We start from the raw sequence: 24,905 nt of genomic DNA, 5'->3' as shown, positions 1-24,905 counted from the left end.
TGGGGGGGTGTTAAAGGGTTGTGGTGTGGGCTCTGGTTGGCTGGCCTATTCGAATTGTGTTGGCCCCATCTCTGGATGGATGAGTTCAGGGGTCCTCAGGGTGGGGTTGGGCTGAGTTTGCACAGGTTAGGGCAGTGCTCGGCCCTGGACACCTCTCTGGGGTATCGGTACCTGGATCCTGGAGTGTGTGGTAAGTGTAAGTATTTGTACAGCACCCATTCTTCTGTATTATTAGATTGAATGTGTGGTTATGAGTGGTTGCATGTGTGGCCATTAACTAATCCAATCAGTCCAATCCAGTTTTATTTATAAAGCACTTTAAATTACCAAAGAGACCAAAGCGCTGTACAAAATACATAAAAAACATTTAATGAGCTTCCGTTTTGTTTTAGGCACACTAAGAAGCAGCTGATCAGCTGACCTAAGGGAGCGGGATGGTGTATAATGGTACAGCAGCTCATTAGGGTGGGAATGTGTGATTGTGTGTCTTTGACTGTGTCATTGTTTCTTTGTCAGGTTGGGTTTTGGGCTGCCCCTCTCCTGGGACGTCTCGGGTCTCCACTAATTATGAGGCCCATCCGTCCCGTCAGGCCACCTGCCGGTGGCTGGCGCCTTGACCCGCTGGTGCATTGATGGTTCTCGGTGTCCAGGACTGGGTGCAGGGTGTGTGCTAGCTTCCTCCTAGCAGCTGCTGTTCGGGGCCTGAGTCTCCTGGCTCTGTCAGGGCTCTGCTGAGGGGCAGTATTCCCTTGGGTCTTGGGTCTTTTGGCCCATGGCTGGATTTGGCCTGGCATAGCTGGCTGCCGGGCAGAGCCAATGTCTCGTCGCTGCAGCTCCTGGGTTCTTTTGCACTATGGATAGTGGGGGGTTTCCTGAGGCTCCCCCCTGCTCTTCTTTGGGATAGGGGATGCAGCTATCCCTGTGTTGGTCCTCCTTGGACTCTGCAACTCTCTGGTCTCCCTGCCCCCCCAGACTGCATAGGCATTTGAGAAAAAAATAAAACCCCACTGTACCTTGATACTGGCAACCAGCCCATGCCTAATCTGCGTAATCCGCACCTTTAATTGAATTTAAAGATAGTGACATCTACTTCTTTCTTGGATATCACCTTTCCATGCTCCATAGAGGAGAAATTACTGATAGAAAATAGACAATCTTCTGTAGCTCTCAAGTTTTTTGTTTGGGGGGTGGGCAGTAGGCCTATCAGACAGGCAATGTTGACAGCTGCCCCACTGTATAAAGTGCAGGGTGTGATCGGGTTACAGCATGCGGGACAGCAGCTCAGGAAATATCCCCTCATCAGTCAGAGTGGCGTGAAAACCTCCTTACAGGCAGGTCCCCTGAGCCGCTCCACACTCAGGCTTATGAAATATTTAACCAGCAGTGTTGACAAGAAATAGGTTTTAAGAAATTGAAAGTCTGCCCCCTTCATTACCCAAGTAAATGCAGTTTTTGCTCCCTGAAAGCTGACATGTATCCTCTGTCAGTCACCTGTTTGTTGTACGTGATCTGTCCTATTATATAAACCTCCCCCAGTCTTGTGGAGGATGACAGGAGGTTTATGGGATATGAACTGCGTGTGATGCTTGAATTTGCTTTTCTTTCTACTTGGACTCGATGTCCTGTCAGTTTCAAATAAATTATTCCGCCAGCATTCCCTTCCCAATAGAGTAAAACTGAAATATGTGCAAATAGTAGATATGTAAAGAGCAGATGTGTAAGTCTATGAAATATTTATTTATCCAAAAAGTCAAAAGGTTACAGTTAGTGAATTTACTGCTCCTCTACATGTAAAGACATTTGAATTCCCACTTTATGGCCAAATAGTATCTTTAGTAGCGCTTTTTCCATTGACTCTTTGTATTTCGGTCCATGATTTAATCAGCAGCCTTCCCCTGAGCTCCAAGGCTCCCAATGAAATATGACACTCTATATCATGTTTCTTAGAGATCCCAGTGGGACAATAAGGAAAAAGGAGGCCAGTAAATGGACTTAATCCAATCATTTCAATTTGTTAAAAGCCTGACACATTGTCAGTAGAACAATAACTAATTATTTAAAAAGGCAGAGGCAGTGCAGGCTTTTGTTTGTTGAGGTGGTTCTTGTCTCTTTCCAAGGACTTGTGCTGTCGTGTCCTAGCAATAATAATGCTGGGCATAGCAAAATTGTTCAAACACCTTGAACTTCTCATATATTGTCACATAGCAACCACAAACTTTAATGGCTTTTATTTGGATTTTATGAGACAGATTACCATGAAGTAGCACATAATGGAAAAAAAGATATAAGGTTTTATTTTTTTCAGTTAGGAAAAATTTAACTCTGAGTTAAGAAATGAGTATGCATTGGTTTAAAAAAATAATCCTTGTAGCTCTGGCTGTGTGTATGGGGTTGTCGAAATTGAAAGGTGCAGTGTTGAATGCTTGATTCAGCTGGTAAAAAGCCTCTTCCTTATCCTTTCTGAAGGATGGTGGTTTGTGGATGATCTACAGGTTAGGTGTTCTGTCACATATTTTGGTCTCATGTGACCAGAGGACCTTCTTTAAATATTTTTACTGCGTCCCTTGCATGGTGTGGAGGCTGAAGGTGGTAAAACCATAGCCTGGCCAGCCAGACTCAGTTTCACTTTCTCTTTGCTATACAGCAAACTGAGTCTGGAACTGCTCCCATAGAGACCTCTTTCCTGATACTGACCAATCAAAGGCCTGGGCGGGCTTTATATGTTGTGTGACGTGCAGCACTGAGAATCTCTCAGCCAAAACAAACAAGATGGCTATTGCGTTTTCTTCTGTTTTAAAATTATGCACCATAATCTCCGCTTGACCGCGGCTCACCATGTTCAATTATTTATATAGTGAAATGTTGACAGCGGAAGTCTGATTGTGCGTATTTTACGTCACGTCCGCAGTTTCTCTGATTGGTTTACTTTGCGCATGGTAACCCCGCCCCAGAAAAAGCCCTCTATGGGAGCAGTTCCAGACTAACTTCAGCCGTATCGAAGAGGCAAAAGTTAGTCTGGCTTGCCAGGCTAGTATATCCAGTGATTTGTCGTTGTGCTTTATTTTTTGACTTAGCAAAATTACAGACTTGCACAGACGTCCATGTCTAGCAAATTTGCGATTATCAGTTTCCCTGTGGAGCCCCTCAATTTATTCAATTCAGGTCACAAATAATGTATTAATCCCAAAGGGAAATGAAATGTTGTAACTCATATTATTGGGGTTTTTTCATTGAGTTGTTGTAGATGCTGGTGGCTGTAGGTAGGAAGGATCTCCTTTAGCGGCCCGTGAATCTGCAGTTCTGCGGGGCAGAACAGAGCCGGCCTTCTTCATTAGGTTGCTCTATACTCTTTTATTTTTGAACGCTTGACTGACTTGAAGGGAAATTGTTGCACTGAATTTTATGTACAGGTATTGGAGTAAAAGGGCTGAATTCAAATGCATACCACACATTTCAGATTTTTGTTCAAAAATACCATGTATCATTTTCCTTCAACTTAAGACTTTTTCCTTCCACTTAAGAATTTTTTAAGTGCTACCCTGTGTTGGTTTATTACAAAAAACAAGTAAAACACATTAAAGTTGGCATAATATGAAAATGTTTAAGGTTTTTGAATACCTTTTCAAAGTAGGGACTCTTAAGATAAGGCAAAGGATTCAGCCATCTAGCGTTCATCTTCTAAGAAAATGTCCTGATCTTCATTTCAATAAGTTGAAGCTTATTTTTTTTAATGTATTCTTTTCCTTTTAGGTGCGCCTTGAGTGGCCTACAGACCTGGCCGTGAGCCCCATGGACAACTCCTTGTATGTTCTGGACAACAATGTTGTTCTCCAGGTCTCAGAGAACCACCAAGTCCGTATTGTTGCAGGCCGTCCCATGCACTGCCAAGTGCCAGGCATTGATCACTTTCTTATGAGTAAAGTGGCCATCCATGCAACTCTGGAGTCAGCAAACGCCCTGGCTGTGTCACACAATGGGGTTTTGTACATCGCGGAGTCTGATGAAAAGAAAATCAACAGAGTGCGACAGGTGTCCACTAATGGAGAGATCTCCCTGGTGGCAGGAGCACCAAGTGGCTGTGACTGCAAGAATGACGTCAACTGCGATTGCTACTCTGGAGACGGAGGCTATGCCAAGGACGCGAAGCTCAACGCACCCTCTTCCCTCGCAGTGTGTCCAGATGGAGAGCTTTATATTGCAGATCTTGGAAACATTCGTATCCGCTATGTGCGGAAAAACAAACCCTATCTGAATCCCCTCAGTATGTATGAGGTATCCTCTCCAATTAATGATGAACTCTATCTGTTTGATTCCAACGGCAGCCACATTTTCACCCAAAGCCTGACAACAGGAGACCACCTCTACAATCTGACCTACACAGGGACAGGAGACATAAGCGGTATCACCGATAAGAACAAGAACACAGTGACGATCCGAAGAGACACTACAGGAATGCCTTTGTGGCTTATGGTCCCTGATGGACAGACCTTTTGGTTCACCATCGGTACTAACAACGCCCTTAAAACTGTTGCTGCACAGGGTCAAGAACTAGCTGTCATGACCTACCATGGGAGCTCAGGACTTCTTTCCTCCAAGACAAATGAAAACGGATGGACAACTTTCTTTGAGTAAGTAATATTTAGAAACATTTCCTAAATAACATTTCCTAAATAATTCAATGTCTATAGTGCCTCAAAGAGGGTATAACAGGTCAACGTGTTCACATAAATACTTGCAGAAAGTTTCTTTTGAATTTTTTTTTTTTTTTATCGGGTTACTCCCAAATGGGGCCAAATTGTAGGTCACTGGACACAGTGTGCCCTTCAAACACCGGCTGCTCATTGACAGCTTTGTTACAGCTACTTGAGGTTCGTCAGTCTTAGGGTTGCTTTTACGCTTGATGCACGAAAATTCCGCGTGGACGCAACCTCAGCAGCATTTATGCCACGAGCGGCTTTTGCTCCAAAGTAGCACTAGTCTCCTAGACTCTAGAGGGCAGCATTGCGCTCCTATGCCAAGCATGCCACACCCCACTACACGTAGAAGTAGAAAGCACAGTTGTTTCCAATATTTAAGCCTCTTACTTTGTTCCAAGTGTGACTGCGATTTCTGTCCAGGAATTGCTAACCATTTGCTGATCATGATGATCTTTTTAGGATGCGTCAAGCATAAATCAGGCTTTAGTCTTTATGTGGCCCAAAATATATGTTGAAAAGGACTTTTTAACTCATAGATTTAATCTAAATATAGTAAAAACTAAGACCTTGGCTTGGTGAGCCCATTTGATCAAACTCAACCACCTTTCAGCCACATTTAGACATGAATACAGAAAGACTAGAGATGATCTCTAGACAGCAAAATAAGTAAAATATATGTTCTCTATGTTTAAAGCAGAAAAAGGGTCATAACAGTTTGAGCTGGTATAAGTGTTTGTCATCTAGGACCAATGTGAGGTGGGGTGGGAAGTCTCTTCCAATGTTGCTCTTTGGGTCAGAACCCAAAAGGTTTGTGAATTTTTAATCAGGGATGTTCACTAAAACAAGTCTCTAAGGGGCGAGTCTTTTTTTTTCAAATGATCTACACTTACAAACTTACTTTCACTCTTGATTAGATGAGATAAATGTTGTTAATGAGATTCAAGTCTTGGGTCTATGTTAAGTCTGAAGTCTGAATCTTTTAGCAACTACAGTGCGACTGTAAATTACTGACTCCAGACCCCATCTCCACTTCTAATCTTAACAAAAAGTTGTATATTTGTTGTTTTGCGCTGTGGTAAGACACTGCAGTTGGTGAATATTTCATAAAAGAGTGAATATAGTGTTTTTCTGGCATATTAACTGCCCTCTTATGGCTGCATGTCAAGTCCGTGAAAAATGCAAGACCTGTGGAAGTATGAGTGTAATCCTATTTGCTGTTATCATACCAAATAGGATTACTGGATGATATGTTACTCATCTGCACCCGTCCTTGCAGTGACAGACTGCAGACCCTCCATTGTTGGTTATAGGAGGGATAGAGATGCATCTGCTGAGAAGAAAAAAAGTTTAACCCGTAGGGATGTGAAGGCTCATTAGCACAGTCAGAGTAGCCAGAGGTAGTGATCGGCTGAGGTGAACCACACATTGAGTGGGAACAATTGAAAACCCTCCCACACTCTTCGACATATGAGCGTAGGATTTCATGTTCTTGTGACTTGTGCTGAGCAGCCTGTCCCTTATCCTAATGCGGTGCACCAAAGAGGGAACTGTGCTAACAGGATGTCATTCCAAAACATGTTATTAGGCAGATTTGCTATTCAGACATCTGTCACACCTCGCTAGTTGAATATAACTGACACGTAATCAGACGCTCCGTTTAATATGCACGCACATTTATCACCTGTGTTTGATTTGGCTGTCATCTGGGATGCTTCAAATGAAAGTGGAATGCAGTAATGCACCCAAATATTTGCATTTCTAGCGGTAGACAGAACTGCCTCTGGCCACAAAACAAGGACTAGGTGTGTAAATATATTTTTTTGACGTTTGGCAAAACAGCTGCGCTTGTTGATAGATCGGAGCCCTCACCTTTTGCGTGTGTGTAAAGAAACAGCAAGCCTACAGAGCAGCAGTTGCACAGACGACTTTGTAATGATGGAATGGGTTCTCTAGGTCATAATTTCCAGATATACATACCATTTTGAAATGTTTAAGTTTGATGTTATTTTGACGTATTGACAGATTTGATGATCATTTATTCAAAGTGAAAAACAGATAAATTAATCTTGAGTGATTCATTTACCGTAGCTTTTTCCACTGTATGTCAGATCTGTCACATTTTCTGTTACATGCATCGGGAATTGTTGGGTCTCAGGTGTGAAGGGCCCAATGGCCACAGATTTTTAGCTTTCTGACAGAGTACACCAGGTTTTCATTTAAAATCCCCTAGAATTTGAAACACTCCATTATGCCATGCACTCTAACAGGCTTGTTGAAAGAAAAACAGGCCCAAAACATCACAGATCATCCACCACACTTAAAAGTGGACATGATGTGCTTTTCCACTTATGCAGCCTTTGTTTCACCAGATTTATTATTTTAATTCTCATGGTATTATTAAAGAATTCATGATGCCATATATTATATTCCTTGGACCTTTGAAAGAGAGACTGGTGCACGGCGATCCAGGTCCTCCAGTTGGCATTAGCTGTGTTTCCACGTATTTATTCTTTGTTTTATGTGAAGCGCCACCTGTAGCAGTTGTTGCTGAGAAGCTTCATACCTTCAAACCCACTTTCATTGTTGAAAGCTTTTTAATTTTTGCACTGACTGTGAATATGAGCCGTTGTAAACGAGCAGGTATTGCTTTTAAGTCATTTAAGCTTTCCTTGTTGTTCCCATTTTGAAGAGGGGCAGAGAGACATGGATCTTTGTTTCAAATCATATTAATATTTCAGGAAAACAGAAAGTAAGGGATTGGCAAATAATAACTAAAACTTCAAAAATGCTTTTGTTACATTTATATTATAGTAGTTGTGCGGCATTTTGAAAATTTGCTTAAATTCACATTTTCTAAATCCCAGTGTTGACTGGGATCAACACTGTCTGGAACTGTGTGTTTTGGTCAGATGGTACTTGGACTGAGCTTTTGTATGTAAGTAAATAATTAAAAATTTGTATAATTTAAAACTTAATTACGTGAGTCTCATCATGAAAATCAGCAGCAAGTCAACCTGGGTTAGTTTTAACCTGTTCCTTTTACCATGGCAGCAAGTGAATAAACTATTTTAATGCAACTATGTCTAAAGTTGAAGGTTATTGTGGATCTATTAAAAGCCTTGATGCAAGCATATCTGAATAAACATATAAACAATAGTTTTTATTCTGAAACTTAAATACCTTCAGCTTTTCGGTTTGTTTTTCAATCAAAGTTGTCCATTATACTCTGTCGGAAACAAAAGAAGAATTCAATTACACAATTTCCTGCGTCTTCTCTTTCAAGTCAAGCAATAACTTTGCTTTTACCTGCAGGCAAATCAGTTCATCCATGTTTCATTTAGACCAAATAAAGAGCATTTGTTTTGCCTGGAATAATTAGCGTTGAAGGTCAGAACACCACCTGAGGGTCTGAAGCAGAGTTTGCTGCCATCAAAACCACCATTTATCTCCCTCCAACAAAGTGCGCTGCTAAACATTTACTGGTATTAATAATTATGTGCTTATATCCCGTGCACAATAGATCAAAAGAAATAATCTCATTAAGTGCAGATATAAGACTTAGAATTGACTAGGGAACAAAAGATGTCTGCTGAATTTTCTTTTTATAGGAACCCTTGGCAACCTCATTTGCACTGACATTTGCTGTGTGCACAGACGCACTCCTGACCCCCTGATAAATTTATTCCTATAATTAGTGCTAATGCTTAAGGGTTACGGTAAATCTATTAAGTCATCCTAGATTGCGAAAGGCAATTAATCAGTTTCCTCCCCATTCAATTAAAAAGGGGATGATATTTCTGTTTACAATATCCATCAGTCTTTGTTATATAATAAGAGGCTAAACATTTTAACCATTTTCAAATTTATCGTCACAGATTTTCAGTTGGATTTAGGTCTCTAGTCCAGGTGAACATGTTTTGATCTAAACTGTTCCCTTGTAGCCCTGGCGGTGTGTTTAGGTCACTTTTCTTGCTGGAAGATCAACTTTTGCTCCTGTCCCAAAAGTCTTTTGCAGCTGATAACAGATTGCCTCTCAGGATTGTATTTAACTCCATGCTTCTTAACTCTGACCAGCCTCCTCAACCATGCTAAAGTAAACAGTCCCCACAGATGATGCTGCCACCACATGTTTTTAATTGTGTTGATGGTGTGTTCAGAGTGAAGTACGGCGTTCTCCACATACAGCTAATTAGTTCCCTATTAGTAATATATCTATATATAAATTATTTCCTTCCAATTCCTGATTAGCCACTACTTTCTGTTGGTTTAATGCATTTAATTCAAATGAAATATATTGGAGTTTCTGCTTGTAATGTGACATAAAGTATCCAAGACTCACTTTAGCAGCAAACATGCCTGTGCCAGTGCTCCATGGACCAAGTTCTTCAGCAGATTTATAATAGCAATAAGCCTTTTGTTTTTGACTTGTTCTCAAATGCAAGGCAGCTAGTAAAAAACAAAATAAGAAGATGCTGCGTAAAATTGACATTTACTGTGCTCCAGGTGATGCTGACATGAAGTCGTCGGCCTATTGTTGGGCCATAGCGTGAAAGGTCATGGAGCTAGCATGTCACACAGAGGTGATGCGATCCGAATAGACTCGTGGCCAACCATGGGGAAACCAGTCGTCTCCTTTCTAGCAGCCTGCCCCTGCATGCCCCTCTTGCTCAGAGAAAGCAAACTAATGGGCAGCCGAGCCAAAGCAGACAGGAGCCATTAGCGGCTCGGCTAGCTAGCACACGGCTTCTAATTGAGACGGAAAGAGTCTGGGTCAGTGATCAAGCCACCACATGCGAAAGAGATTTCTGTCTGTAAGACTTTTGTGAGAAGGACGAACTTGAACAATAAATTAAGCCGTTACGCGGTACAATTTGGAGAACGAGTAATGCATGATGTTAAAGCAAAAGTCTGGTTACTAGCTGAACACAGGGACGATATACTTCATAAATAAGAGAGGTAGAAAATATAACATGCTTAGATGCTAATTACAATGCTACACTCTATTCCCTGAAGTGGAAAACTTTAGCCAAAATGTGTCTATGAATCCCAGTGCCTGGTACAACTCAGATCAGATAACATTTATCTCTCGGAGATGATCCTTCTCCCACTCTTCCTTTACATATTGGATATTTGAGATGGCAGTACTGAGGAAATATCTGTAAACCAGCCCCCGCCATCTCATTTATTAAAGGCTTTTATCATAGCGGGCAGCAAAATAGTGGATGCCTTTCTAATATGTATTCTGCGCACAGATGAAAGTCTTCATTCTAAGTAATGTACTGCTCACTCACTCCTGGAACAGGCAATCTGAAAGATTTCAAATTGTTCGATGCTGATGTGCACTCGGAGCAGAATGAAACAATCTGGCCACTCATGTTCTTGTATGTGATGAGCTGATTTGTAGGCTGCAGAGAGACAGCATCTCTCAGAGGATTTGCACTTCATTGCTCCTTTATCATAGGCTGCATAATGGGCTTAGGTAATGTTGCTAATCTTTTAAGCTAATAAGATGTTTTCCGAATGTAAGAAGGTGTGTGCTTTCTCATCTTTGCTGTGAAACGGTGTTCTTTGGCAGAAGTTGATCACTTCCTCCTGTTGCATGTCAAGCACAATTGATAAGCCAATCAAACGGGGACATTTGGGGCATCGAGGGAATTCTGTCATAGTATCAAACACTTAAAGTTAGTCTTAATGATGTCACCAGATGTGGGAGTTTATGAGATTTTTGTGTTTTTCCACAAAACTGATGTGTACTAAGAGTTGCTTTGCATATTGAAGGAATTTTAAACTGAAATAGTTATTTCACAGGATTAATACAGACTCACTAAGATTTCTAACTCAATGAACATTTTTCAGGGAAGCATATGTTATGAATAACAATGAATAGCTGTCTAACCGTCACAATCTGTTGATCATAAGAGAGTCTAGTGTACGTGCAGGTTGCTTAATATAAACAGCGACATGTTTTTTTTAGAAAACTCAGATAAACATAATTACTATGATAGACTAACATGAGGCTTTGAAAATGCTACTTTTTAGTTGAAGTGGCTTTTTGAAATGGGCAGAAAGTCAAAGACTCCTTAGAGGTGAAAAGTGAAAGGGCTTTTTTGTTTACATGCTATGTTCTATTTCAGGTTTCCTTCATAAGAATTTACAGATTAAGATGTAATTGTATTCATTTTCTAGCCGCCATCTCACCAAAAAATTCATAATGGTTACAAAATGACAATAAAAATTCTTGATTATTTTCTATTGATATAATGTTGAAGAAGGCACAACAGTTAAAACATTCAAAATCTCATAGCTACTCCTTGGATCATCACGGTATATGCTTAAAAAAAAAAACTTTAATCATAATAAAATAAGGTTATATACACCAAGCCTCCATGCTGATAATGTTTTGATGGTCCTTTTTGTGCATAAAAATTGCCCCAGCACCAGGCGCGATTAGCAGATATAAACAGACGTGGCGCCATCTAGCGACAGTATCGCAGAAATATCATAATCCCGGTTTGCTTAATTAAAAAATCAAATTTAAATAATGCCGGACCAAGCTTGACCCTATAAAATGCCTTGCAGTAAAGCGGCAGCTCGGCGCGATCGAAGACCAACTGTTATTAATTAAATTAAGCCGATCTAACAGCAACTTTAAGAGCCTCATATCAGAACAATGTTAATCAACTCTGTGGTAACATCTGAGCCTCGGCAGATTTAGCGTCCTCTTCAGCGAACACCAACGGTCAGACTATTCACAGTGACATTGCAGGCTTTTACCTCTTGGAATCATATTTTAATTTGCGTTTTAGTTCACTGTATCTTGGACTATTCTTCATTGTTTCACCTGGAGATGCCATTAGCTGTTAGCTACTTCCTGTTTTTAACCCCTGCTGAGCATGCGCAGTACGTACTTCTGTCAAAATTGTAAATAAATGTGAAAAGGCTTTATTTACTGACAAACTGAGCAAAAACAAAGCATAAAACACCAAAAATAACAGCTAAAATGCCAGCAGGACATGATCATGTTTCATAAAAACTTTGTATGCAACCAGAATGAGCTACTGATGTGAAAATAAAGAAAAATCTCAAATAACATGGTTATGCACGTTTAAACCTTGTTGATTGGGCTGGGACAATAAAGCGTGACCATTTTGAATTTGTTATCTTGTACTTCCAACACTGGTTATTTTGCCACCTTTTACTCCCGGGGTTTACACTTTTCACACCAAGAAGGAAACACAGATATCTCATATGTACTCCTTGTTACATCTCAGTGAGATGTCATTCTTCATTTCTCAAGCAGTAGTTTTTAAATTTTTTATTTTTATTTATTTTTTTATTGTAGGTACGACAGTTACGGGCGACTAACCAACATCACTTACCCCACCGGCAGAGTAAGCAGCTACCGCACAGAAGCCGACAGCTCGGTCCGCATCCAGGCGGAGGGCTCCAACCGAGAGGATATCACAGTCACCACCAACCTGTCAGCTTCTGGCAACTTCTACACACTTTTGCAAGGTGAGTGTTTCAGTGTACATGTGTGGATATTATTGCGTCAAGCCAAGTATTTACACTAACCTTTTATTATTATAACGTTCTCATGTTGAATAAAACATGCATCTGAAAGGATAAAATGCGATTGCACATACACTTTTTTTCATCACTGCTCTCCTCTGCTCGCTGCCCAACTGTACCGCTTTCAGCTTTTTATAATCCTAGTTTGACATTGCACCTTATTGGTAGAAGGACATCAATACGCTGTGTGACTGTGGAGCCATTTCTAAGCCCCAAACGTGTAATATTTTGTTGTGTTCACAGCGCCTTAAAAAAAGGTTTTCGCCTTCCACGTTTTGCAATGTTATAACCAGAAACTTAGATGTATTAGTTTGAGTTTTCAGGAGATAGTCCAGCATAGAACTGAGAATTGATGGGAGAATGATGCAAGGCTTTTTAAACTTTACAAATAAAAATCTGAAATGTTTAGTGTGCATTTCTATTCCATCCCTGTGAGTCAATACTATATAGGAGCTCTTTTTGTCACAAATACAGCCATCCCCTTTAGGCAAGGCAAGGGATGTTTATTCGTAAAGCACTTTTCAGTAAAAATTAAGACAATTCAAAATGGTGTACATGAACTGAACACAAGAAAATAAAACAGTACAGAGGAAGGCGCATTGCAGTGGAATAGTAACAACAGGTTAAGATATAAGACAAGTTGGACACCAAACTTGAGCGTTAACATTCAAAGGCAACTCTAAACAAATGGGTTTTTAACCTTGATTTAAAGGATCTCAGGGTTTCAGGACGTTTACAGTCTTCTGGAAGTTCCAGATAAGTGGACCTTAAGAACTAACTGTTGCTTCTCTGTGTTTGGTTCTGGTTGTGGGAATGCGGAGTAGATATGAGCCAGAAGACCTTAGTGGTCTGGAGGGTTGATACACCGATAACAAGTATGTGATGTATTTAGTTGCTAAGCCATTCAGGGATTTGTAGACTAACAGAAGTATTTTAAAGTCTATTCTCTGAGATACAGGGAGCCAGTGGAAGGACTTTAGAACTGGGGTGATGTGCTCTACTTTCTTAGCCTTAGTGAGGACACTGGCAGCAGTGTTCTGGATCAGCTGCAGCTGTCTGATTGGCGTTTTTGGCAGAACTGTGAAAACACTGTTGCAGTAATCAATTTGACTAAATATAAACGCATGGATTAGTTTTTCCAGATCCTGCTGAGACATCATCTGAAAAGATGCTTAATTTTGCTAAATTACATATCCATGTTTAAATTTCAACAATTTTGATAGTAGATATGCACAGAACTTTGGAATACTCCATGGGTCTTAGAACTGGGGTAACAGTAGAGTGTTCTAACACTTCAGCTCAGCATAGGAAGCCCCAAGGCAAACTAGTTTGAAGAAAAGGTTTACACGTTAGGGTTTACAAACTGACCCTCTTTCAGAACTCGCCGCGATGCAACTACCCTGTGACTCAGCCCGTACTTTGTGACGCCAGAGTTTTAATAGTCTTAACTAAAACAATCCTCTGAAAACAATAAAGCAGTGAAGTGGATAGATAGAACCAGCATGACTGTTCGTGATACAAGGTTTTGACCTTTTCAGATGCAATTCGTCCTGGGGAAAAAAGAAAAAAATTGCCCTCTTTCTACAATACTGAGACAAAGGGAGACAACTCGAGTACAGATCTCAGAAAGCCTTTATAAATGGAACAATGTCTGGTGTGTGACCGCTTTTAAATTATTGCCTTAAATCGAAGCTGTATTTCTTTCTTGTTCTATTTTTAAGAACATGTTAGTGGGCATCCATTTCCCAGAAAATAAAAAATAAAAATTGATTTTATGTCATAAAAATGAATCAGGAAACACAGCGTAGGAGGTCCATAAGAGATCCTCCAGGAAATTTGATGAAAAATAAGGCAGAGCGGAGATTTAGTAATGCACTACAGCAGTAAGACATCCTGTTTGCCCTGACCAGGCCCTGATTGCTCATTAATCGCTGTGATTGGTTTGCTGCTAGGTTAGTAGCATCTACTTTCCAACCGTTCATAGTATTTAAGATCTGCACTCGTTTTCTTGAAACACAATGTGTAAATTTAGCATTTTTCGCTGCTGTTTAACAAACTAATACCTTCTGATCAGTGGCGCTCAATTTGACATCTGTTTGAGAGAAAAGTAGCACCAGAAACTCTGCTTCTAAACACTATCTGCTGTGAACACTGTCTGTTGGTGACAATATCCCATCTAGTGTTTGTGTTTTTATACTTATTTCAACATAAAAATGCTAACAATGTGTAAATAGCTTTAACCATGTTGCATATCATTAGATGAACCCAGCCTTTAATTTAAGTAAATTTATTAACTTGGAAAAATATCTATTTTCATTTTCACATTTGTTTTTGTTTTTCTTTTACAAAATTACATGACTAGGCACCCCTTAAGTCAATGCTTTGCACAAACCCCTATTACCAAAATGAAAGCCCTTAGATTTCTCTAACATTTCGCAAACATTAGTGAATCCAGAGGGAGGGATTTTTAACCATTTCTTTTTGAAAAATGTCTCATCATCCAGAAGCCTGGGTCCTTCTGATCTCTTTGCTTTAGCTAACCCCCCAGCTGTGAGTCGCGCAGGCTGTCTGCAGATGTTTTTGCCTTCGTAGTGGAGCGTAAAATCTAGCTATATTTTTTGTGATGAATTCCTACATTTCCCACACTTACTACCAGTGGGAAGAAGCAGGGGACTGAATAGTAGCAACCTTTATGGGCTAGTTGGGTACCTAGTGCCATTTTTTTTCTCCAGCAGGCACTTATCGCACATCTATCAGTGCAGCACGGAGAGAAAGAGGCTTAGACGCTGCAAAACTCGGTGTCACATGTAAAACAGTTTGATTTGAAGACTTCTTCCTGCTGAGCAGTTTACAGTGTACACGGTCGTAAAAAATAAGCTTTGTGCATACCTGTCTGTGCAGAATCGCATCCTAAACTAAACTTAATCCGTCAGAGACGCAAAGCAGCACCGTTAATACAGGACAGTTGGCAACCCTAGTCCCTGCCCCAGCGACATTTGTGTTTGGTGTTGCTCATTCTTCTTTTCAGTTTACTGGCTGAAGCACAATTGTTTAAATTTATACTACTACTACTACTACTACTAATAATAATAATAATAATAATAATAATAATAATAATAATAATAATAATAATAATAATAATAGGCTAAGTTGCCTACCAATCTCCAAATTGGTGTTTGAATGTATGCGTGTTAGTGACTGCGATGGGGTGAATGTGGCTATAGCGTGAAGCGTCTGAGTGGTCAGTATGACTGGAAGTGCTATACAAGTTCAGTCCATTTACCTATTCAGGAGGTGACTAATTTTTAAAATATGCCCATGTACATGAAAAGATGGAAAACAGCTGCAAATTGCTCTACTTAATCTCATGAAACACCATGCATACACTCTGTCTTCGCTGAAAGTGAAACTAAAGACACAGCCACTTTTTTAAATATTCAGACCACTTGGTGTCACTCAAAGAGGTTGTTAATTGAGCTTTAAATATCTAAAAGAAAATCGAACTTGATGTCACAACAAGAGTTTCATTTTGTACATATTAAAACCATTTGTTCATTAAATGTACAAATGCTACTCTATAGTTATTTTGATAAGGTAGAAGAAGATATTACTGTATATATCCTAGTCCTTTCGGCATAGTTAGAGAAAGCCAAAACAACGTCGTCCTTGGTAGACATCTGTAAGATGCTCTGAGGAAACATTACTCACTGGTCATGAAGTTGAACATAGGCCGCTGTCACCCAGGGACAGAAACAGGCAGGTTCAGATTTATCCCCCGTGAATCTGTGTGAATGTGCATGCCCTGCCTACTCTGTGGCCACAGGCAAGCTAGCAGCTTTGATAGTTTTCATCTCTCACTATCCTCCAGGCCACTGCAACCGCTGTAAAATTTTACTTTACTGGTGCTTTGAAACCTCACGCTATTGATCTTTGTTGTCACAGACTCAACGTTACCGCAGTGGCTCGGTTAAATACTGCCGCTAAAGGCTTTCTTTTTTGCTGTGCGACCATTTTAGGTCATTATATGTGTGCCTCACAGAAAGAAATATTAGATATGCTCCTTTTACATCAGTACTAGACTGTTTCTCCCCTTGTAACCCTCGTAATGTCTTCTCTACATCTTCAGAACAAGTTCGGAACAGCTACTTTATTGGTTTGGACGGCTCATTGCGGCTTGTTCTAGCCAATGGTATGGAGGTGTCCCTGTACACTGAGCCCCACCTGCTGGCTGGGACAGTCAACCCCACCGTCAGCAAGAGGAACATCACCCTGGCCATAGACAATGGCCTCAACCTTGTGGAGTGGAGACAGAGAAAGGAGCAGGCTCGTGGCCAAGTCACTGTGTATGGGCGCAGATTAAGGGTAAGAACACAACTAAATGACTAAATACATTGGGTTAACTGCTTCATTTGTGATGTTCTGTAACCTCTATATCTGCTTTTCTTTCCTGTTCATTATATTCAAAATAACTTTTGTAAGAAAAGAAATAAGCAGTGCTTAAAATGTTTTATAACAAATATTTGCTCGGAAAATACTAAGGTTACTAAGTATCCCCATGTTAACAGTTTAAAATCATAATATAACAAGAAAAACAGAATAAATAAATATAGCAGCAACAAACTTTACTCAAGTGCCTTAAAATTACTCGTAGAAGTTTTTGTTTTTCTAAAAGTTACTCAAGTAAATGTAACTACTGTAATTTTAGGACTATAGGTGTCATAAAGAGAGAGAAAAAACACATAGAAGTTGCACTGGACTACAATTTGCATTTATTTTGAAATCTATTTCACAAAATGCAAGCCTAAAAACTGACATTTATTCTGGTAAGGCAACTTATTCAACTACACAATTGCATCAACAACAGGCTGAGTAAAAGGAACATACCTGGGAGGTTTAATGGGGTAAATTAGCATAACAAGCTAGCAACTCCAAATAACAAGCCACCGTCCATTTGAGTGTGAAGGGCCATTGTGCTGAAAGTTGTCAAAATGATGCTGTAATTAGACCGTTAGACGCACAGATGTTCGAGAGCAACATACAGCAGAAAGGTCAGTAAAGCTCTCGAACATGCATCAGCGAAAATGTAAACCTCCTGGACGACATAAGCTAATGCTAGCTGTTATTAGCTTCACGGACAGCCCATTGATCGGGGTTCTGTTGCGGTCTGGGATCCCCTTTGAACGCAACACTCCGCCGCATGAATAGATACTGAAACAGCGAAACAATGTTGTGTTCAGTCTTGGTGGTACTGGAGCAGCATATAGTTTTCACAAGCCTAGAGAGCCCTCTTGTCACTATAGGCGGTAATTTTTACTTCCTTGTTCTTGTTGGTCCGTATGCGTTACCATTTAAAAACATGTCATATATTTGATATACGTCGCACCGACTATAAGTTACTCTCTATCTACGTATTTATACACCAATATGCAGATTGATGTTTAATTTGGGATTAAGTGCCTTGCTTAGGAGCAAATTGATGCGTGACAGGAGGAAGCTGGACTCAAACCTGCAAGCGTCTGATTGCAAAACAACTACGCTACCCAGCGAGCCATAGCTGCCCTTATTCTTGGTTCTTATACTCCACTCTCTGTCTGAGTACCTCAGATGCTTACACACACTGGTGGAGGCTTCTTCAATGCTGATCCAGCTGAGCCCGTCAATACATCTCAAAAAGTTTTCCCATTCTTACTTCAAAATAACTCTTGTTTCGGTTGGTTTGGCTAAAAGTGTTAAAGAAATGTATTTATTTTTTTTGTAAACCCAGACACACTCACACAGGGAAATGATTTGCCTGCATTGCTACCCATTCTAACATGATGAGCAGCTTATCCTCTGTTTGTAGGGTACGCTGTCTTCAGCGCAAAATGAAGCAGGGACAACCAGCTCCAAGAAGAACTGTATTGTACTGTGCTGTGAAGTGGAAAAAAAAGTGCCATAAATGAGCTTTTCTGAATTGTGCCCTGTGACACTCAAACCGGATGAGGATCATTCGAAGCTGCTGAACAAATCTGGGCACATAAGAATGAGCAGCTGCCAAAGTCCCCCTGTTGTTATTTACTCTCTAGAACCACTCCAGCAAACTCCGATATTAAAATTTCATCCATGAGCAATGCGAGACAGAAGCTCTTCTCATGGCTGACGGAGCAAACACAAACGTTAGCATGAGCTGAAGGCATGGAGACCTTGTAAAATGTATTCATTCATTTCGTCATTCATTAAGTTATAAATGTCCCCCTTTGAGAAAAATGAATAAATCCTCAGGTAGTGCTTTTGCTTTTCTCCTGCTCCCAGTGTGCACACGCTATATAGTATGAACTCAGTTCAGTTATGTGTTAATACAAATGAACACACAGCTCAGCTTTTTTCATCTTGTTTATCGTCTTGCCATGTTATCGAGCATCAAACTAAGCTTCAATTAATCGTCTAAAAACTGGCTACATAAAATTCACAGCTATGACTTCCAAGTTTCCTCGATGCTGCTCTGCTTTCCCCAACGCTGACTTTGATGCTCGACTAACAAACAAAATCACCTTACCATATAAAAGCCCTTCATTTTAGCTGTAAGTTTTAATATTAGCTGGATTAGAACATTAAAATTAAGTCGTTGAATGTTACCCATACCTAATGTGTATTTATTTTGTTTTTCAAAAGTTCACTTTAAATTAACATTTTACTAACAGTGTTCAATGAAAACAGAGACACAGGATGGATGAATGAACAACCAGTATGGTAGCTATTATATGGAAAACCCTTTTTTTAACTGCAGTTTGCTGTAAAGGTTGGCTACATAAAACCAAGCTCCCATATCAGGGGATGTGTCAGTTAAACATTTAGAACTATGTATAGTTCAAAGACTGCGCCATATAGTTTAGATCATATAGTTACAGCAAAAAAGTATTTTTGTCATATTGCCACACACTCAGATTTGTCACGTAAAACTGCCTCCGGTACTGTCTTGAAAAAATATGCAGGGTTTCAGGGGTGGGTTTCAACAGCTATGCTTATCTGAAGGTTGAAATTTGATGTCCTTTTTGCATCAAAGCTCAAGCACAGGCAGATGGGATGGACAGCGTCTGTGAACATAAAGTCCTGTCACCATATATAAACTGGATGTAGACCTTGACTTTGACTGGGCCACGACAAAATAAAAATCATATTGATCAAAATCGATAATTGAAAAAAATATATTTTAAGTGCAGCCCTGGACATTATATGCTGTTGCATAATGACCTTTTTTTTAGATAAAGAATACACAAACACTGAATTCAAACCCAAATCTTTATTCAACCACCTTTTTACCTAAACTAAAAAAGTGTTTAAAAAAGAACATCTGAACTCTTTAAAGGGGGCGGCGCTTGGAGGCTACAATGGAAAAGCATGGAAAACTGTTGAGACAGTGGTGCAGGAGTCAGAGACGTTGTCCTGTAACTGACAGGGGCAGGTTTGTGTTCTTGGGAAAGACTTCACTTCACCCGCATTGGGGTGGTCAGAGGGTCCGGTGGCGCCGGTGTATGGCAGCCTCGCCTCTGTCAGTCTGCCCCAGGGCAGCTGTGGTTTCTAGCATAGCTCACCACTGTCAGGGAGTGAGTGGGTGAGTGACTGCAGTGTAAAGCGCTTTGGGGTCGTCAGACTTGATGAAGCACTATACAAGTACAAGCCATTTACCGTTCTATTGAACTTTTTGTAGACCTTTTTTTTTTCTTTTTTTTTTTTTTTTTACAAAAAGTGAAAGAAAAGAGAAAAAAAAAAAAAAAAAAAGAGTAGAGGTGAAAGAAAGAGGAGATAAAAGGAAGAGAATGATAAAATGTCCTCTGTCTGCTCCATCACCTGGAAAGAGACACAAAAAGAACAGCACAACCAACAGACATAAAGCAACAGATACACTCTAATAACACCTAGATGCCATTGCTAAATCATATATATTATTATGTAAGCTGACATGTGTAATGTGATATTTGAAAAAAGAAAGTGACACAACATAAATAAATAAATAAATAAATTATAAGATTACTGTATATAAGTGAACACTTAATACCTGGGACCCAGCACCAGTGGGAGATGTGAAAGTGCACTAGTTTAGGTGAAGATTATCCAGAAATAGCTTGATAGTGATTGTGGAGAACCAAAGACCCACCTTCCCCGAGCACAGAGGCAGGCGTCAGGGGACCCGTAACCCCGGACTCCCAAAGGGGTCCCTAAAGCAGGTCGCCCAGGAGGGGCCGACACAGGATATCTGCAACCCCCCCCCCAAGGAAGGAGCAGAGACGACCCCGAGGAAATCCCCCAGCCACCGCAATGCCGACGCCCTCAAGAGCCGCGGAGACGAGCCCGTGGGCTCCGCCGGCAGCCAGCCCCGCTGAAGTGGTCCCGGCCATGGGCCCTGAGGGCCAGAGGCCCCAGGGGCGCCCCGCCCCCGCGACGAGGGCCCCGGCCGCCCCCCAGGGGGGCCAGGCCCCGCGAAGAGGCCGCCAGGAGCGGGCCGGCGCACGCCCGGGAACCCGCCCCAAACCCGAAGCCAACTAATGCGCCAGGGGGCCAAGGCGCCCGCCAACGAAGTGGAGGAGGGCAGGACGTGGGGGGATGGGCTCCGCACCTATCGGAGACTTGAGATGTTCTTGGGAGAGGGAGCGGACCACACCCATACCTGAAGAAAAAAAAAAAAAAAAAAAAAAAAAACTCATTCACCCCATCCCTCCCTTGTGCCCCACTCGCCACACACAGGAAAAGGAAAAAAAAAAAAAAAAAAAAAAAAAAAAAAACGCTGTACACACATTCCCACATAACACTCACATCCAACACTGACCAAAGGGGGGGGGGACACCCCAAATCGACTATACGACTGCTTGTGCCCGACCCCCGGCCCCGGCCCCCGACCAGACGCCCCCCGGACCGGGCCCCCCCAAGAGGGCGGGCCAACACGACCCGCACGAGCCACCCGGCCAGAGCCCCCCCCTCCCCCTAAATACCTAATAAACCCACTCCCTCCCCCCACCTTACCCTTGCCATCCCTGCCCCCCGCCCCCTGGGGGGAGCGGAGGCATCAGCCCCAGACCTGGTAGGCCGCTGACTGCACACCGCAGCCCCCCGCCAAGACCCCGGACACAGTGGCCCGCATCTCCTCCAGGCCCCAGACTCCTTGCCTCCATCGGAGAACGGGGGTGTGCAGAAGACCCCGACCCTCCCTACGCCTGCTCAAATGTTGTGTTGTTGCATGTTGTTCTCAAGTGCGTTTAAAAACTGGGAGCGCCGAAGGGGATGCACGGCACAGCCCACCCCCCTTTCGGAAGGTAGCTGTTGCCAGCGCACCCCCTCCGTGTGACTGCCCAGAACCCTCAATGTCTAAGTGGGAGAGGAGGTGAAGGGAGCCGTCCGAGGTGAGGCCCACACAACATAAGCCCCCCCCCAGACGTCTTCCCCCCACCCCCCCCCTACCATGGCCTATATGAGTGTGTGATGTGAAAAATGTTTGAAGTGAAAGTGTCTAAGATGCAAAATAAAATTGGGGAGAGGGGCGTCACCAGAAAGTGGCAACCTCCAGTAACGCCCCCTCCCTCATGACCTGCATGTGTGGCGGCGTGATGGAGCAGGCAGAGGGAGGAGTCCGGGGATGGGGAGCAAATGACTGGGAAGCCAACCCAGGGAGCCAGCTCCCCTACTGACTCCAATAGGCACCCCCGCTCCCCGAAAGCCCCACCTAGAGAAGGGGGCCTCGCCAGCGGCACCACCGTAGCCCGGGGGCCAGGGAGAGGCCGCAGGGCCCGCCAGCCAACCACCCACCAGGACCAACACCTAAGCCCCCCCCCCAGCCCACCCACCAAGCCTACTTAAACTAAATAAATAAATTAATAAATAAATAAATAAATAAATAATAATAATAATAATAATAATAATAATAATAATAATAATGAGAGGGGGGGACCCTGGCCAGCCGGCCCGCACGAGCCACCCCAACCCCACCCCCCAGGTGAAACCCGCACCGGAAGACGACACGGACCAGGACCGGGACAGGGGGCCGGACACAAGCCCACCAGAACGTCAACCCCCCCCAACCCCCCCCCCCCCCCCCCCCCCACCCGTGGATTTAATCCCTCCCCAACACTAACGTTCAAACAACTCACCATACATTCGACAGTAGACATCCAGGCTGGGTAGATCCCTACTCCCCCTCCTTTCCCCCTCCCCCCACTGGCAGAGTGCCTTTCCAATAAAGGAGAAGAGCATCTGCCCAGAGGTGTTAATGACCATGCCCCCCTACCAGCTCAACGGGCCCCGAGGCCCCCCAGCGCACCAGAGGCCCCGTGCAGGGGCGGACACCCGGGCGCGCGCCGGCCCACACCAAAAGCGGCACACCCCCCGGAACCGGAACCCCCGAGGCCCCGCCGGGGCCCGCGCCCGAGGGCGGCGCGCCCCAGGGACCCCAGACCCCCAGACCCACCCCGGCCCCACCCAGCGGCAGCACAGCTACCAGGTCAGTAACCCACGTCAGTCAACACGCAGCTCCCAAAGAGCGCCGCAAGCGGCTGCTGTAGGCCACCCGTAGGCCTCCCAAACTCCTCCCAGATGGGGGCAACAGACCCCGGAGCCGGATCCACCAGGCGCCCTACTCCAAGTGCCCCCAGGGCCCCAGGAACCCCTCCATCCAGCCACTGCGCCCTGCAGGAAGTAACCCACCGCTCCCTATTCCACTAAGTGATGGTGTTGATCAGAGGAGCCCAAAAAGACCAATCAGATGTGGAAGCAGATGCTGTCTCTAGATTAATATGATCCAACAAAAGATCTCTATACTGATTGATACTGAGATTTTGTTTACTTTTCCAATTCATGAGGATAGTTTTCTTTGCGATCCATAAAGCAGTAAAAACCATATAAACTATTTCTTTTTTCAGAGGACTTTCCTCAAAATTACCGAGCAGGCAAACTGATGGGGATGGTGTAATCTTACAGCTCAAGCACCTTGATAAGTCCTTACATATCTGTGTCCAGAACCTCTGGACTGGTGTGCATAACCATAACGCATGAAAATAATTATCAGGATGATTGCCTATGCAGTGTGGGCAGATATTAGATTGTGCCAGACCCATCTTGAATAATCTTTGTCCTGTATAATGTACTCTGTGAAGGATTTTGTATTGTATTAGTTGTAAGTTGGTGTTTCTAGTCAATTTGAAAGTTCTTAGACATGTCTGAGCCCAGAAATGTTGTTCAAAGGTGCCTGATAAATCTTTTTCCCACTTCATTATAGGAAGAGATATCGAATCATCTATTTTAGTCAGTGTCCTGTATGATTTAGACAGTAGTTTGGGGGGGGTTAAATCTAAGAACTCTATTATATTAGTTGGGACTTGTAAACCACCATTAATATGCTTATATTTATTTTTAATTATAGATTTAAGTTGTTCATATTCCAAGAATTTATTTTTACTAATGCCATATTGCATATTTAGTTTAGCAAAATTGATGAACTCGGTTCCGTCAAGTAGATGTTCCAGATATTTAATACCTTTATTCTTCCAGTATGTAAAGTTTATCATTTTATTATTTTGTAGGATATCAGGGTTATTCCAGATAGGTGTACGACTGCATGGGATAAGGGATGACTTTGTCATTTTGAGGAACTCCCACCATGCTGTCAGAGTAGAACTAATGTTGATATATTTGAAGCATGTATGCCGTTTTATATTTGAGCTTATAAACGGCAGATCTGAAATCATGATATTATTGCACATTTCCTGTTCTATATCTAACCAAGGCTCATCTAAAAGACTATTTTTTATCCATTTAGAGATGTATTGTAGCCTATTTGCTAAGTAATAGTTATGGAAGTTAGGCAGATCTAATCCTCCCCTGTCTTTAGTCTTCTGTATTGTCTTTAAGCTAATACGTGGGGGTTTATCTTTCCAAAGAAATCTAGAAATGGCAGAGTCTAGAGATTTAAACCAGCCAGATGATGGTTTATTGGGGACCATTGAAAATAAATAATTAATTCTAGGTAGGACCATCATTTTTATTGAAGCTACCCTACCCATAAGTGTGATTGGAAGCGATTTCCATCTTTCAAGGTCCTCTTCTATCCTGTTTAAAAGTGGGGCATGGTTAAGTTTAAGTAAATCTGTTAATTTATTCGACACAGTAATACCTAAATATTTAATATTTCCTGATTGCATTTGTAAATTTAGGGAGTTTTCGAGAGAGCAATTAATTGACAGTACCGTAGATTTAGACCAGTTTAACGAGTAATCTGATACTTTGGAGAAAGATTCTAGTATTCTAATTACTTGTAAAAGAGAATTATTTGAATGCTGGAGATAAAGTAATACATCATCCGCGTACAGACTAATCTTGTGCTCTATTTGCATGCATTTTATACCTTTTACAGCTTTTGTTTGTCTGATTGTTGCTGCTAGAGGTTCTATAAAGATGGCAAAAAGTGATGGAGAAAGAGGGCATCCTTGCCTGGTGCCCCTCTGTAGACAAAAACTGGAAGATATTTGATTATTTGTCCTGACACAGGCTGTTGGAGAATTGTATAGAATTTTTAACCAGTTTATGAATAAATCGGCAAAACCGAATTTATGAAGAGTAGCGAATAAAAATTTCCAATTTACTCTATCAAATGCTTTTTCTGCGTCTAAAGAC

At 42.0% G+C, this 24,905-nt stretch overlaps 1 protein-coding gene across 1 annotated transcript in view; it reads left to right on the top strand.

Annotated features, from left to right (window-relative positions):
- Positions 1-24,905, top strand: part of tenm4 (teneurin transmembrane protein 4) — a 281,927-nt gene that overhangs the window by 235,494 nt on the left and 21,528 nt on the right. Inside the window, exons 26-28 of the mRNA XM_036129592.1 lie at positions 3,751-4,628; positions 12,040-12,212; positions 16,396-16,631. Coding sequence (XP_035985485.1) covers positions 3,751-4,628; positions 12,040-12,212; positions 16,396-16,631 — 1,287 coding nt within the window. The remainder of the gene's footprint in view (positions 1-3,750; positions 4,629-12,039; positions 12,213-16,395; positions 16,632-24,905) is intronic.

Source organism: Fundulus heteroclitus, unplaced genomic scaffold (genome assembly GCF_011125445.2).
Source record: "Fundulus heteroclitus isolate FHET01 unplaced genomic scaffold, MU-UCD_Fhet_4.1 scaffold_189, whole genome shotgun sequence".
NCBI classification, from domain to species: Eukaryota; Metazoa; Chordata; class Actinopteri; order Cyprinodontiformes; family Fundulidae; genus Fundulus; species Fundulus heteroclitus.
The sequence above is the reverse complement of the archived record's forward strand: the minus strand, read 5'-3'. Positions and strand labels throughout refer to the sequence as shown.